The following is an 18010-nucleotide window of genomic DNA, read 5'->3' as shown; positions in this document are numbered from 1 at the left end:
CTTGCTGAAAAAAAAAAAATGATCCTTGCCATGTAAAACCCCACCGAGCCACAGTGTATCTGCAAGAAGAGAAGAAACATAGTTAGCCACTGCAGAGTCACTGGGTCCAAAGGGGCCATAAATGCTACTGATTTTAAGGTTATAATGACTGCTTCCCTAGACAATATGGAACTAAACAAATACAGTGAAGCTGAGTGTGGGAACCCATAGCTTTGCTATGGAAATTTTAAGGCCAAAGTAACCTACCTGGGAATTTGGATCACAGTTCTGTTCTATTTCCTGTGTTAAGCAACTGAGGAAAGTTTAGTCTAGACCTGTGAAGGAACAGGTCAAAGAGAAATATATGGCATGGCAGAACCCTAGAAGTCATGAGACCTGTTTCAATTCTTGACTTAACTGCTCGCTGTTTTAGTCTTGGATCTAAGAAAACACTGCATAGCCTTTTGTTTGTTTGATTTCATTTATAGCTATGAGACAGAGATGGAATGGCTGGCTCAAGCATCTACCTTTTAAATCACTAACACATTACCATAAGTCTCCCTGTTTCATCTAGAGAAAGGAGATATCGATTCCATGTGGCTCTGAAATACAAATGGAATACGTTACAATTGAGCAATATGGATTATTGAATGATCACTTCATTTTCTATTATTTTATTTACTGGGCAATTGCATTGTATTTAGAGTTCTCTCTAATCATTAGCCACATTTTAGAAATAAAAAAAAAACTTTTTAATTTGGTTGAGGAAAGATAAGCTATGGAAATAACTGGATCCAACCCCTTATGTTACATGTTAGGCTCTAGTAAATGATTGTGCACCTATGCCTCTGTAGGTACCACAAATTGCATTTAATGGGTTATTATAAAGAAAGAAGAAGAAACAATGACATGAAGTTGGAAGGCAGTGACGGTTGATCTGGGTAAAGTTAGGATAGGAGAGAATTTGATCAAAAGGTGTAGTAATATGAGCGGTGGGGCTGCGTCCCTGGCACCCGGCCACCCCCACGGCTAGCTTTACCCAAAATAATTACACGGAAACTGTATTCTTTTAAACACTGCTTGGCCCTTTAGCTCTAGCCCTTACAGGCTAATTCTCACATCCCGATCAACCCATCTCTAATAATCTGTGAGCACCAGTCTTACCGGGAAGATTCTAGGTCAGAGCTTCATCGCGTGTGTCTGCCAGGGAGCGGGGCATGGCGTCTCTCTAAGGCGTTTGCTTCCGAGAGGAGAGCTGTGGAGTCTGAGCTCACTTCCTCTTCCTCCCAGCGTTCTGTTCTGTTTACTCCTCCCACCTATCTTCTAACCAATAAAATGGGCCAAGGCAGTTCCTTTATTAGTCAATGACCTTCCTCCATCAAAAAGGAATTGTATATAATTCTCAAAAAATTAATAAAGTTTTATATTTCAAAAGGGTATTTGTTAAAGATATTTGTGAGATGCAGATAGTAGAATAAATGCAAGTATAAAATAAAACAAAATCCATTGTATTGAAGATGGACTAGGCAAACCAACAAAAGGAAAAGAGATCAAGAGAAGGCACCAGAATCAGAGACCTACTTATTTGCTCGTTCAAGAGTCCCATAAAAATACTAAACTGAAGGCTAAAATACATACACAGAAGACCCGGTGCAAAGCTGTTCCAGGCCTGTGCTTGCTGATGCAATGAAATTTTAAGAAAATAGCAAAAAGCAAACCAAGCCAAACAAATCAAAGGAATAGTAGGTGATGAGAGTACTGTGGCTAAAGCCAAGTAATTCAGTGCTTAGCCTAATGCTCAGCTCAGTACCTCCTTGCCTCTTCCTTGCTTGCTGGGTTCTTTCTAAGCAAGTGGATAGCCTGGATCCAGGACACAGACACTGTCAGCAGAGAACTCTGCTCCTGGATTGAAGTATTGGGTGAGGTTTCTTCCAATAACTCATTAAACCAGTTCTCTAAGAAGTTGTTCTATTTCATTCTAGACCACTTTGCATTTATCATATTTAATATAGCAATACCACATTGGGTAGTTTTCTTTCTACATACTATAGTCAAGATGTACTGAGAAGCTCCCCCCCCCCAGAAGGCTGTAATGTTTCATTATTGATTAGATAATACAGCTGGGGTGTTTAGTTCACTTCCAAAATGCTGCAGTCTCTATATGTTGAGTAATATCTCAGCAGAGCATAGCTTCTTCCCATCTGCTGTAGGCACTGTGTGCTGGGGTATATCCCAGTGTGGTAGAGTTTACATCAAATTTTTGTCTGTTGTTCTGTATAGTAGCCAAATTGGAATTGGTGGTTAGTTAGGAAGGCTTGTCATAAACACCCTGTCAAAAATAGGGTTGAAAATAAATACACTTGGCAGTTTCTTAGATCATGGTAACAAAGTATTGAGGAAACTGTATGTGTTAGCCTAACCCTTGGGTGGTGAACATTACTGTCTGGTAATGATGCAACTGGTAATTGATGGTGAGGTAGAATTAACACAAAAACTGAAGGGTAAAATCGAACATGCTAATACTTCATATTTTCTTCTCATTTATCTTAACATGTGTCCTCTATATGTGTGATTCTACTCCTGTTTTAAGGTGGCCTCTTAATGATATACTGGCTTTTACTAGCTCCTCTCTGCTGCTTTGCCTCTTCCAGAGACCAGGTCCAGAAATGCAAGGGTTAATAGTTTTTTAACCCCAAAGCAAGTATCAGCTACTGTGTTGTTGACTTATAGTCTGGAGCTGTTTTATTTCAAGTCTCAATATTTAACATTACTCCCATCACCTTTCTTAAATGTCAGCTTCTTGTATTTTCCTTCATCACTCTTCCTTGATCACACTGACTCTTTTGTGTGACATGGATTTGCTGTCAGGTGCCACCCTAGGCTGGTCCCCAGGTTTTTCTGACTCTAGTCATTGACATCTTGTCAGCAGTGTCACCTACTTTGCCCCTCGGCCTCTGAATATGGCAATTGTTACCTTCTTGATTGACATTTTTTGAAAACTGTCAACATGTTTTTATTATTTGGGGAGGAGCTCAAACTCAAAGCCTTTTTCTTAAAGCTAATTCTCTGTTTCATTCTTGAATGGGTTTTCTGGCTTGAATGGAATACACCCTATGAGGAATATCAACAGGCTCTTACATTAACATTGTATTGTAGTTACTAGAAAGGATCTAGCAGCCAGTGTTTTGATTGTAACTCAACTAATACTTTGAGAAAGCAATACATTTGAACCATAAAGAGACTGTACTAAAAACTTTTATATATATTATCCCTATGCTCTTCCACTTGTGGGACTGGCTCAGATGTTTCTCTATTGAAGAGGTGTTTTGTAATACCATAAAGTAGAAACTTCCTCTGTCCCTAAAAATCCTTGTCCTAATCAAAATATTCTGTATTCTTTTCATTTTAGGAAAAGCCATTTAAGTATAATTTAACAAGAAGTGTACATATACACATACATATCTTTCTTGATCATTCTCTTCTCATCCCTCACTATCATATTTTAAAGTAAGCACAGGATCTTAAGTCCAAGGTCACCCTGGGATGCATAAGAAGTTGGGAGCCAGCCTGTACTGTTAGCAAAGCTCTGTCACCGAGCAAGTGAATGAAAGAAAAGGAAAAGAAAACTGGAAAGTTCACAAAGGAGCGACGCCAACAAGATGTGCATTGAGTGGGTCTAGCAGGATAGGAGTAATGGTACAGGAAATCCAAATACTAGTCTACATACAGCAGTGAAATTTGCCATTATTCACAGTTAGGAAATCACTGAAATTACAGTCCCAGTAGAGCACAAAACTTGAGAAGAACCATGTTAAAAAAGAATGAGAGAGTTCATTTCTACATACAGTTTCTTCTCTAAGCTGGATTGCAAGATAAACTCAAGCCACAAATCTCTCCTTGGGGAAAAGACAGTCCTCTTTCACCTCACCTGCTAAGCAAATAGGCAAAGATAAACTCTTAGGGGCAGCAAGGAAAGAGCAAGAGATGTCATGAACTAAAACATAGAGCTCAGCAGTTTCTTCAACGGAACCCAGTGGCCTCACCCAATTAAAGCAGCCACGGGAGAGCCAAACAAACCACAGTGAATCCCAGTAAGAGGCTCATTCCTCCATACAATCAACCAACTAGAAATACCCAACTAAACCATCTAGGCAGAAGCTCTAACCATCTGCATGTACTCCCCAGAAAACTTACTAACCTCAAGATTCAATATTGAGATTAGCCTACTTAATAACCCTGGAAGCTGGCCACACATACAAATGCTATGTGCTAGTCTAACCATAATTTTAATCTGTCTGACTGGCGGGACCTTTTCATCAGAAAACCAACTTATAAATCCTAAAAGACATTACCACTTTCTCAAATATGCACATAAGCATGCCAGGATGATGAAGAATAAAAAACATTGGATTTTTATAACTAATCCAAAACACACATATCTAAAACATCTCAAAACTTTCATAATAAGATTTTTAAAAAACCCTAACTACCAGTGGATATGAAAGGACAAATCATACCAGGGAAAACAGTACATGAACAAAAAGAAACATTCAACATGACAATTAAGTACAATAGATGTCTTAGAACTGAAGAATACAATGACTACACTGAAATATAGAATAAAGATTCTCAAGAGTATGGCCAATCGAGCATAAGAATTAATAATTCCAGAAGCTATCATTGGGAATTATATATTCTGTCTAGAAAACAAATAATGAATGAGAGTTTAAAAGTTTTCCAACTGTTATGGTCTTCCAACAAGTCAAATGATGTACTCTTGTGAGCATTCTAGAGAGGGAAGAGACAGCAGCAAAAAAAAAAAAAATCTTTCACAAGGAATAATGAGGTTTGCAAGATGTCTCAGTAAGTGAAAGCACTTACTACTAAGACTGATGATCTAAGTTTGACCCCTGGAAACCACATAGTAAAAAGAAAGAATTAACTCTCCCTGACATCTGTATATGTTCCATAGCATGCATGCACTTGTGTGCACACTCACACCCACAAAATAATGTAGTAAGTAAAAATTATAATTATTAATACTGATAGGATATAATGGTCAATGAATATGGTATACCAATGATGCTTACAATGAGAGATTATGATTAAATTAATAAAATTCCAACATGAGATAATTTTGATAGCAAATGAGAATAATGACTAGTCACATGATGTGAACTCCAATAAGTCATCAAGCATAGTCATCGAGAAAAATTTCGTAAGCCTGGAGAGAGTGGGATGGCATAATCACAGGGCTGAAATAAAAACTGTCAAGAATTTTATATCTAAAAAATTGCATTCCAAAATGAAAGAAAATTTAAGACTTCTGAAGATATATAAAAATTGAGGTAGTTTGTTACTGTTAGACTTAATTATAAGAACAAATTTGCTGTATGAAAATATAAATATCACAAGTAAAAATACATATACACAAAACAGAATAGTATAATACTCCATTAATGGTATCCAATCCTTTTTATTTCTAGCATAAGTGGTACAAGACTAAAGTAATGTATAATAAAGATTATAAAGTATTTATAATCTGTAACACCTTAATAGATACACAATATAAGAAATATAATAACTTTGGTAGCAATAAAGTAAAGAATGTAGATCTTTTTCATGCAACTGAAGTTAATTTGCTATCCTCACTAAACACACTGCTATAAGAATTCTAGTGAAAGGCTTTTAACTAAAAGTGGGAAGAAGAGTAGGTAGATATAATAACAGAAAAGTAAAGGAATCAAAAATTATCACTGCAAAAACAAGAACAAAAAAATTAAACTAAAAATAAAGCAAAGTAAAAGGAAAGCTCTAGGTGATCATAAAGAACATAAAGAACAATTATTAAAATGACGATAGTAATTTCTTACTAGTTACTTTAAAGTTAATTATAATTACTTTAAATAAAAATGAATGATGGTATCAAATGACATAGAATGACTGAATTTTAAAAAGACTCAACTACTTACTGCTTACAAGAAACTCACATTTGAATTAAAGATACATAACTGAAATGTGTTGACAAATGCATGCTTATAAAATTCAGGAGCCTGAGAAGGGAAGGAGTGTGCATTTGAGGTCAGCCTGGTTTATGAGAGTCTATCTCAAAAATTCAAACTGATCAACCAAACAAACAAACAAACACACAAATAAAAACACATACCTGAGGGTAGAACATGACTTTACATGCAAAGAACTACCAAAGGGAACAATTTGAGTTGTACTCATTTTAAACAAAATGCACTTTTAGTAAGTGAAACATACAATTGAAAGAAGGTAGTATTAAATGAGAATTTTCAAATGCAGTCAGAAAATGTAATGATTAGATAGCTACCTTCCAACATTAGACTATCAACTCAGAGCACACAGAAATATAAAGTAAATGCCAACAAATATGAATGGTTAGCAGACAGAACTATAATAATTGTTGGGTACATCTGTACCAACTTTCAAAAGTAGCTGGACTATTTGGATGGTAATAGTAAGGAAACAGAAGATTTGTCAACAAAAACTACATATGTCAGTGGAATAATATCTGTGCACAGGATGACTACATCTCAACAGAGCAAATCTAAACCAAGCGGACCTATCATATGGACACATGTGGCCTACTGAGCTTCTTCCCCACTACACACTGGTTTTCTGTGCTGCTGTAGCAGTGATCATGTGCGAGGACATACAACAAATCTTAATGAAATTAAGATAAATTAAATTATCTCTTGTGTCCTCTCCAACTACATAAGAATAAGACTAGAAATCAATAACAACAGAATACTGGAGACTCTTAAGCATTGGTGTGAATTTTAGTATAACCTATTGATCAAAGAAAACACCCAAAATATACATCACTAACTTGTAAAGACAAGAAAAAGCAAAAATACAACAGGACTTAACCAAAAATAGTAATAACAAGATTATTTTTAAGAATAAATTTATTATTTAACATTTATTATTTTAAAAATTAATATTTATTATGTAAACAACAATAAACATTTAAATGTTTTAACATATATTATTTAAATGTTTTAAATTTTTATTTAAAAATTATTATTTAAGTTTAAAAATATTATTTAACAAAAAGAAAGATACTCAATAAACAAGTTTACTTTATACACTGACAGAATAGTAAAAACCAAAACCAAATGCATAGGGTAAAATAATGATTGGGATAGAAACATATAAAATAGAGATTATTAAAGCACAAGGAACAATTGAAAACTTATCTTTCTGCAAAGATAAATAGAATCAATGAAAACTTACTTTGTCAAAGATTTAGAATAAAATTCTCTTGAGAAGATGGTTAACAAACCTCTTATCATTCCACATTCATAAATCAAAACACTTTGAAGCCCATAAAAAGTTGTCAAGCTAGAATGAAAATAAAATTTAAATAATTGTGGTAATACACCTTGAAATCTGTTTGTTTCATGTGATGATATGAAATGTAGTGACTATCATCAATGAAAAATATAAAGATATAAAAAAATAAAATTATCAAATAAAATGACATACTGATGTGAAAAATTAGTGATGGAGGGATACTCAGAAATCTCATCCTGCTAGAAACATATGAACATGGATGACATTCTCTTCATTTATGTAAAGCATTATCTTACTAATTTTCCCAGTTAATACACAGTAAACACCCACTCAGTCAGCCAGTGCACTAGTTGATTCTGTGTCATTTCGGGTTCTGACATAGAATAACTTTCCACCGTGAAAATTGCAGGGAACTAATAGTCTTTACTGTTCAACATCTCTATCATATCTGTTATTTGCTAACACTATCAGGTGACTGGAAAAACAGTATAGTCTGAAATTGAAAATCTGGGTAACATGTGTTTTAGAGAAGAATGCAATAAGATCCAATTTAAAGCTGTGTGATTTAAGGGCATCCACCACATCAGCAGCCAAAGGTGGCGAAAGCTCTTGGAAATCTCAGCATGGGGGCCAAGCCTGGGATTTGGAAGGTACTGGTCTTTCAGTGAGAGCTGAAACTTGAGATTCAGGCCACAGAGTCAGGCACAGGTGAAGAAGGCTTTTCTATAATGTAGAATAAGAAGCACAGCTTAAGGCCGAGGTGGACAAAGACAAAGGAAACATAGCCTTGTGTGTGCTCGCATGCAGGCACACACACACACTCACATCTGTAGTTAAGATATATAACCTATGACCCTCTCATTTGAAAAAAAACTTTGTCGGTAAGTGTATATTTACACTTTACTTGTTCAGTACGTTTAATTTTCTCTTTGTTAATCTTAAAGGAAACCCTACAAAATTTGTACACATTTTATTTATAAATTCTAAAACAGTAACCTTCTTATTTTCGAACTGGGCCTTATTTTTTAAAAAAACTACATATATTAAGTAATGCAAGCTGAAGTATACATGCAATATATCATATTGCATATACACACTCATATATGTATGTGCAAACATACACATACAGAGACAAATACATAATGCCATTTGGGGATGTCGCTTTATGCTGTAATAACTATAGTCAAAAACAAGCCAAAATTTATCTGCAGTATTGACAAGATTGGATATTTCAGTGCCCAGCTACAGCAAGCAGAACAGTGTATTCATTTCAGGTTAGAACTATACAGCACCATCTGCACTCTTGCTGTGGGCGTCATTCACAACAGTGCCCAGTGTTTTGCCTCTGAATGTGCATATAGGAAAAATTACAGGAGTAATTACTTACCTTATGTTGAAAGTTCTCTTTTCATCTAGCCTAAAACATATTTGATTCTTCTCAAACTATCGTCAAACAGAGTTAAAATACTATCAATACCAAGGGTGATTTTCTTCCATATCCATCTGCATGATACCTGTCCACATGAACACACACACACACACACACACACACACACACACACACACACACCTCCAATTTTCCCTAAGGCACATGTTTACATTCTTGTCTTGGTGTAGATAGGAGACTGCTCATTCATTTCCCAGCCACTCAGATCTGAATAATCACACAAAAACTATATTAGTTACAACACTGTTTGGCCTTTTAGCTCCGGTTTCTTATTAACTAACTCTTACATCTTAAATTAACACATTTCTATTAATGTATAATCTCCACAAGGTTGTGGCTTACCAGTAAATTTTCTGGGGCATCTGTCTCCTTCGGCAGCCCCATGGCGTCTCCCTGACTCTGACTACTGTCTCCCTATATCTCTGGATTTCCTGCCTGGCTTTATTCTGCCCTGCCTTAGGCCGAAGCAGCTTTCTTCATCAACCAATAATGCAAAACATATACAGAAGGACATCCCACATCATCTTGGTTTATACTAAAATAGTATTTTGATTTAATGTAAAAAACAAGAGTCAAGCACAATGAGACCACCCAAAATTGTGGCTCAGAAGTGGGAGGAGATTAGGTGTAAAGAATTTAAATTTGATCAGAGAGGGAGGAATAGGTAGATGGATGCAGGGAGAAAAGGATCCATGAAAGCCAGATAATCCCTGGGGAGAATGAAGAGTATCTATAGCTACAGCCTAGATGCCACCAGGCTCTTTTTTTTTTTTCAAAACCAGAAACACAATAACCTTTCAACGGGCAAGTTTGATGCCTTTTTGCATATTAAGTGAGCTTTTCTCTGCTTTATAAGTGGTGGAGGACAGAAAAATGATTTCTATGCAAGTCATGGTAATCTTTATCTACAAAAGACACATGCCTATAAAATTAAGGTTCTGCTCAAATACCTTTTCTTTGGAGTGATGATTCACAAGAGAACAGAGCTCTACTTCTGAATTAAGTAGCCCTGTCCATTCACTAACTACTTTACCTGAGAATATTCATCCATTTTTGTATTTTTCAAGTATTTCTCTTTCATAGATAAACAGAAAGCAGGAAGAAGGGCTGAGAGGGGGACAGAAGAGGGTGAGAATAAGGAAGGAAAAGAGGACAGAGAAATTCGGCAAGCATGTTCTATCCTTAAGTGAGCCAGGTACCTAAGTATTTTTATTAAAACAAATTAACATCTTGCTTACAGTGGTCACTGAATGCAGCAATGTGCATTTCTATGTACCAACCGAAGATATTCATGTAAACTGGTATCTGTTTCTGGTTATGTTTCTGAAAAAGCAAACTCCTTCACTCCTCAAGTGTGTAATTTCTGTTGCAATTAGAAATCTCCCTGCGGCCTACTTTCTGCATTCCCCAATATCCCTCTGAGGTAGGAAATGAGACAGCCAGAAGTCCCACTGATGTACTGAGAGTTATAGAGGAGAAGAGGCTAGGCATGCTAAGGGGCCATCCTGAAGCCACATCCAGAGCAGTGAGATTGCTGGGAAATGAGTTTAGACCTCCTCACTTGCCATGGCCCGTATCTCAGTGCTAAGATGTTTTCATAAATTAAGTACAATGAAGCTGGGCTAATGGAACCAGAAGAGTAAGTTCGAAAATGATCCCCTCTTGTGCTTGAGTCACAGTATGTTGGAAATAGAGGGTTTTTTTTTTTTTGGTTGTTTAATTGATTTTCCTTCTGTTCACTACATCTATGGCAACTTTTAACTTGGAAAATATATGATAATTTTGTATAATGTTGAGGTACTGAAATCTGAGTTGGGGCAGTTTTCGACAGGGAGATGGACCAATTGTGTTCATTTGAATGCTATGGTAAAAAGATACTTGGGAAAAAATTATGTGGCATTTCAGGTATGATACAAAAGCTTGCTGGCTTGTTTCTTGCAGGCACAATATGGATCCTTGGTGTCTGCCCAGCCTGAACTGCCGCTGTTTTACACTCCTGTCGACCTCGTGGACATCAGTGTGGAAATGGCTGGGCTGAAGTTTCCCAATCCCTTTGGCCTTGCCAGTGCCACGCCAGCCACTAGCACACCCATGATTCGAAGGGCCTTTGAAGCTGGATGGGGTTTTGCTTTGACCAAAACATTTTCTCTTGATAAGGTAAGAAAATATGTTTGAAGCTACATGCAAATGTCTAGCATGCATTTTAATTCAAAGGCAAATATAAGATAGAACGCTTTTAAAGTTTGAGATGATAGTTATCAAATAGTTGAAAACATTGAACATTGTAGTCTATTTTTTTTTTACTTTGTCTATCCCACAGATAGAGGGCTGTGGAATATATTTTAACTTTGTATTGTCTAAGAACCATCAAAAATATAGTTTGCCTGGTGATGTAGCTCAGTTGGTAAAGTGCTTGCTTAGCAAGTGCAAAGATCTAAGTTCAAACCCCAACACTACATAACAGGTATGGTGGAGCATGCCTACCATCCCAGCACTCAGGAAATAGAGGTAGGAAGATCAAAATTCAAGGCCATTGTTGGCTACATTCCAAGGTCAGCCTGAGCTACTTGAGGGCTGCCTCAGAAACCTATACACAAATAAACAGACTAGAATAGTAGTGATTTAACATTCAATAATTTCTGTTTTAATTGAATTGAATTATTTTAATTGCTTATGTTAGAAGGATGTCATATGATGTTCTGTTATTTGTGTGTATGACGTAGGGTTTTAATCACATTAAACATTCTTGTCTCAAATATTTTTTAATTTCCTTATGCAAAAAGCTTTCAAGCTCCTTTGATCTACCTCTTTGAAATGCAGAGTATGTTTCTGGATTTATAGTCATGATTTTGTGTTATAGCACACTAGAACTGTTTTCTAGGTAACTTGAACCCAAGTGATCCACCTTTCCCCTCTCCTCTCTCTTCCCAATGCCCCACCCAGCCTTTAGTTAATATCATTTGACTTTTAATTTCCTCTTTTAAACTTCCACGTGTGAGTGAACTCATGTGGCACAAGTCATCCTCCTGACTGGCTAGTTCAGTTAACATGATGATTCTGATGTCCCTCCATGTTGCTGCAAACTCAAGATTCCTTTGTTCTGCTGAAAAGTATTCCATTGTGTACCTGTGCTATATTTTCTCTATCCGTGCATCACTTAATGAATGTGAAGGAAGTGTCTGGTTTTGTGCTATTGTGAATAGTGTAACGGTTAACATGGAAATACATATTTTTTACATACTGATTTCATTTGGATATATATCCCATGGGGGGATGCTGCCTGATAATATGAGGATTTCTATTTTTAATTCTTTGTTTTGACATTATTGTTTTGTGATTTGAGGACTGTGTAAATGTGAACATATGTTTCAATTCAAAGTTAGGAAAACAATGGTTTTAGTTTGCATAACATCCTATTATTCACGACATGTCTTACAGACTTTCTCACTGTAATTTGTTGAGGGTGGTAATAAGATTTCTCATGAATTTCATAATAAAACCACACCCCCACCAAATTAATTCCATGTGACATTATGGTTTTATGCTTTTAACAGGAGTTCTACATATTGAGGAAATGATTAAATTTGAGATCAAATCTTTAGTGCAAAAAGGAGAGTCAGTGAGATGGCTCAACAGGTAAAGACCCTTAGTGTCAAGGGTGGTAACTTGAGTTTCATTCTTATAACTTAGATGATAAAAGGGGAATACTGATTCCTAAAATATTTACCCTGGTAGCCACATGAGTCATATGGCAGAAGGATGCATTCTCTTAAGAATACATACAGACACACATACACACACACACACACACACACACACACACCACATACACACACACACACACACACAAATAAGCATATACAAATTAGCAAACAAATAAATGTAAGATAACTTTAAGCATTTAAAACATGGAAATGCACACTACTAAGGTCAGATGATTAATGGGATGGAAGACAGACAGCATCCTTACATGGTAGTGAATTAGAAGTCTAAATTACAGAATAAAAAGAAGCATTTCATGGGCCATTTATTGAAAAGTTCTGGACCGACAAGCCACATCAATGTGGTTAGAACTAAGTTGTAGTTAGTAATAATTAATGTATTAGAATGGGTGGATCTAGTGACTAAATAGAGTATCATTATTTAAATCATCCTTATCCTGGGGCAAGAAAATAACAGAGAACTACCATGCACCATTAAAACTCATTCTTCCTTCTTTCTTCTCTTACTGGGATCAATAGCTGACATTATTAGTAAGATATTTTGGCTTTCTTAGTCTGACAGTTTTATAATAGGTTGGGTAAAGGTGGTGCAGGAAATCCAGAAAAAAAAAACCCTTAGTAGTTAGAAAAATCAGAGCAAGGAAAAATATTTCTTAAGGATTGTGGTAAGGTAGAAAAAGTGTATGTGAAACTCAACCATTCAATTAAATCTGGATAAAGACTTTTGATAAAATAGTAATTTGAACTGGATAGTCTGGATCGATTTAAATTATTATGGATGAGTTGTGTTCAGTTTTGTAGAATATTAATAGTGTATTTGTCCATTTTTGTCTTCATATTTTCAGAATTCTGGAAGCTGTAATCAAATGTTTAACCTGTCGGTATCAAAAATCTCCAGAGCATTTAATGATGTATTCATTCTGCTATTTAATATACACACAAACAGGAATAGGTATTTAATCAGGTTACAAGTGAAGAATTTTGGTGCAGGTGGGGAGATAGTTGATTTGGATTTGCTGCTGGTTTGTCAAATTGAATTCTGAGTCAACAGAATCATCTTTCCTCTATTGGTGACATGCATTGATATGTTACCCGGGGTCACTCAGGAACACAGAAGCTGTGTCCTTTATAGAACTCACCAGAAGAAGCAAATTTTGAAACTATCTTCCTTCTAAACCTCCCATTCAAATACAATCTATCCATTCAGAAGTCTGTGCTATAAGTTGAGAAGATATGAACAAATATAAATAAAATCTGGCACTGAAAACATTGTGACAACTCCACTTGCTTATTTTGATAGTGGTATAAAACTAGTATGCCAGAACTGCTTTTAAGCTTATCTCTAAAAATTGTAATGACAAAAAAAAATCACAGTGCCACCTTTTACCTGAGTAATGGCATGTCCTAAAAAGTGATACTCTTCTATATATAAGTTTATACAGCATTCAGTCTACCTCCTGGAAAACTACAGCTTGTTTCTTACTTTATCCTTAATCACCAATGAAACCTATGGTGAATATATAATTACATCATATATGAGTACCTGTGTTTTATTATGGATGAAATGTTGTGCACGACATTTGAACTCTCATTTCCCTCCACACAACCTTTTCTAAAGACAGGTATTAAAATATCACATATAATATACATGTGTGTGACTTTACAGCAGACCGATTGGGATTAGACTTATTATAATTTATTATGCCAATTCAAGAATCTGTTTAAAACTGATTATAATTCAGAATCTTGACATTTGAAATTTGGATGCTCATAATATGACAAAGGCTAGTCTGTGGAGTTTTGTTATCGTATGAAATATTAATATTTCACAACACATCTCTGATGAAGTACAATTTGCCGAGGCTGCATATGATAAAGAAATTAAATGCTCACCAAGGGAGTTCAGTCAGAATTAGAGCCCTGCTTGAACATCTGCTGGAAGTTTCATTATCCCGTGCTATGCCAGTGCGGCTCCCTTGTTTTCCTAGATTGACAGCTGAATATTGCCATGATTCCTGCAGCAAATACATTTAGCTCAACGTTGCCCCCCCTTTTTTTGTTTTATTTTTTGGGGGAGAGTGCTGGAGACGGCTTTTGATTTCCAAACTATATTTTTTATACTCTTGACATTTGTAGATGCCACATTGAGGTCTAATATGGTGTAGCAGCAATAGGCCATTGACTTGCAGGGAAATGCCAGCTGATATCTCAGTAAACAGAAATATTATTATTCTTCAACGTGCCGTCTGTATAAAAGCTGGGTATGCTTTCTTGAGGGAGGCAAATGATCAGATTTTTAATGCCAAATATAAAAAAAAGATCTGTGTTTGCTTTTGTGTTAAGTAACATCAAAGACGGCTTTCATTAACTCTCTTCTTCTTTCCCCAAATCAATCTTTCTAAGAACGAGTGTCCCAATATAAGTAGATGTTATTTGTGTTTTACAAGAGTGACAAGTGATATTTAAAACCAAATGGTGAAATCATTTTCTCCATAAATGCAAGTTTAAATTAAAAACCAGAAAGATGGAAAAGAAGCCAACCTGTCAGGCTTTATTAAAGCTAAATTATTATGATAAAACTGAGAATTGCTTTGTTTATGAAAAACGCTACAAAACTCTGTGGGTATCACATAAAATAACCTTTGACCTGGGTTCCTATTATATGATCAAGAAACAGATAAAACATTTTATTTATGTCAAACGTCTGTGTAATTCTATCTTCTCATAGAAATACATATTATCTATTGTAAATGTATACCTCCATATCAAACACCTAATTGAGAGTTTTTTTTAAAGTCTTGGATCAGTATACTTATTTTAATAAGTGTCAGAAGGTCAAATAAAAAGGCAACTGCATAATATATTACCTCCCAATATTTAAGACCTGAAGATAGCAGTAAGTTTCCTCATTATTGCTTTGTAGTCACATCTTATGGATTGTAGTTATTTGGGTAAAACACAAACTTACCACGTATCACAATGCTGAGCTCATAGCAAAGAGTTTGGTAAACTTCTCACAGATACTTCACAAAAATGAATAAATAAATTATTTGCCATGAGCATATTGAGTTTCTTCCCTCAACCATTTGAACAGATAGTTAACACATAAAGCAATTGACGGTTCTCAGTATTGATCTCAATCACAGGAGAAAAGGCCAATTTAAAATTTCTCATCTCTTGTGTTGTTTCTATACCTGTCTGAAACTGAAAACATCGATGGAATTTCTGCATGCATGGGTGATGTTTGAAGAATGAGATCACTGAAGCTTTCGAAATGCAGAGGACTATTGAGAAAACAGAATAGGAATCTTATTGTATTAGGAAAATATATAAAAATAATCTGGTCTGACTATGTAAAATCATGTATTAGTAATTCTGGCAGAAGAAACATAACTTGGTTTTTTGCTGTGTGTGTGTGTGTGTGTGTGTGTGTGTGTGTGTGTGTGCATATGTATGAATGAGGCATCCAGAGATTAACATCTGGTGTGATGCCTCAATCACTTCTCTGTAGGTGGAGACTACTCTTTCATTTCCCAGCTACCCTGACCTAAATAATTACACAGAAACCATATTAATTATAATACTGCTTGGTCAATAGCTTGGGCATACTCCTTGCTAGCCCTTACCTCTTAAATTAACCCATTTTTATTAATCTATGTATTGTCATGAGGCTGTGGCCTACCAGTAAGGTTCTGGAGTGTCCTTTTCCTTCAACAGCTACATGGAATCTCTCTAACTTTTCCCTCTTTCTCTCTCTCTTTCCCTCTGTTCAACTATCCTGCTGCCTGGCTTTGCTCTGCTAAGCCATTGGCCCAAACAGATTTATTCATCAAACAATAAAAACAACACATATACAGAAGGACATCATACATCACTTCCAAGTTATGTTTTGAGGCAAAGTCTCTCACTGAATATGGTGTGTACAGATTTGGCTAGTCAGGCTGAACAGCAAGCCCAGAGATACTCTTCTCTTTATCTCCCAATATGAGATTTATATATATTCTGCTCTTAATTTTTAAAGCAATGTTTTAATTGGAATATGTGAACCAAACTCAGCTCCTTAGTTCTTTGACAACTGAGACATAACTAAATAAACTTGAGATTTTTTTAGTAAAAAAAAAAAGTTATGTTATATCTTTAAATTAATGCATCCTATTATTTATAATATTATATATATATATACATTCCTATATTAGAAACTTATTCCTTTTGTTGATCCTAGATCAGCCTTATCTAAATCCAGTCCATGTTTTTTATATAGGTCTATCCTGTGAGACATTATGAAGTAAATTAGTATAAATCTTTAATATAAAACAAATGTGTTGGGTTTTGTTTTTGTGTTTTTCAATTTTTTTTATTTACTTATGTATTTTTATAGAAAGGGTTTCTCTGTATAGCCCTAGCTATCCTGAAACTCACTCTGTAGAGCAGGCCGGCCTCAAACTCACAGAAATCCACCTATCTCTGCCTCCTGAGTGCTAAGATTAAAGATGTGCACTACCATAGTCCAGCTTGTGTTGTTATTTTTAAAGATTATTTTTAATTATACTTTTAAGTGTGTGTGTTTATGTGTGTGAATATCTTTGTGCCTGTGTGTGGGTATGTGTGTCTGGTCTGTCTATCTGTTCTTTTTAGTAAGATGCCCATAAAGGCCAGAAGAGAATATTGGTTAGCTGGAGTTGAAGTTTCACATAGGTGATCATAAACCAATAGAAGTGGGTGCTGGAAACTGAACTTTGGTTGTCTCCAAGAGCCACAGGCATTCTTAACAGCTGAGAATTCTCTAAACCCAGAATTGTCCATTTTAAAATGTGTTGTATTTATCCTCCAAATAAATTCCTTATAAAAGTTCTAGTGTAGTGTGGGAGGTCCTTCCGCATACGTGTTGCTTTTATTGGTCAATGAATAAAAAAGCTTTCTTTGGCCAATGGCTTGACAGAATATAGCCAGGCTAGAAGAGATATATATAGAGAAAAAAGGCAGAGTCAGGGAGAGGCCATGTAGTTCTGCCAGAGACAGACGCCAGACAGAACGTTGCCAGCAAGTCACAGTCATGTAGCGATACACAGATTAATAGAAATAGGTTAAATTAAGATGTAATAGCTAGCCAATAAGAAGCTAGAGCTAATAGGCTAAACCGTGATTTATTTAATATAGTTTCTATGTGGTTATTTTGGGGCTGAGCAGCAAAGAACAAACAAGCAGCCTCCTAGGACACTACTGTACAGAGAAAAAGGAGAAGGACTTTTGCCTGGAAGTCTCTAGTCACCTATGCAGATTCTACAGCACTATCTGGTCATGTATTGTATTGGAGTTTGCTTTTACTATTGCTGTTGATACTAGGCAGGTACTCACATATTCAGTATAACTTATGGATGGTTTGTAATAATCAACAGAGTTTTACCACACTAATATCCAAATCAACACACACTTTTTTAAAGAAAAACTAATATTCTAAGTTATATAAATTTCCCTAGTCTTAATGCAATCATCTATTTGCATGCAACTATGCATAATGGAAATTTGGACTGTATTCATA

At 35.6% G+C, this 18010-nt stretch overlaps 1 protein-coding gene across 1 annotated transcript in view; it reads left to right on the top strand.

Moving 5' to 3' along the window:
* Dpyd (dihydropyrimidine dehydrogenase) overlaps window positions 1–18010 on the top strand; it is a 755789-nt gene that overhangs the window by 364887 nt on the left and 372892 nt on the right. Inside the window, exon 13 of the mRNA XM_041647856.1 lies at window positions 10691–10906. Coding sequence (XP_041503790.1) covers window positions 10691–10906 — 216 coding nt within the window. The remainder of the gene's footprint in view (window positions 1–10690; window positions 10907–18010) is intronic.

The sequence above is a fragment of the Microtus oregoni genome, unplaced genomic scaffold, assembly GCF_018167655.1.
Source record: "Microtus oregoni isolate MIOR12 unplaced genomic scaffold, Mior012 000000F_ref0000247, whole genome shotgun sequence".
NCBI classification, from domain to species: Eukaryota; Metazoa; Chordata; class Mammalia; order Rodentia; family Cricetidae; genus Microtus; species Microtus oregoni.
Note: the sequence above shows the minus strand (reverse complement) of the source record. Positions and strands in the feature narration are given on the sequence as shown.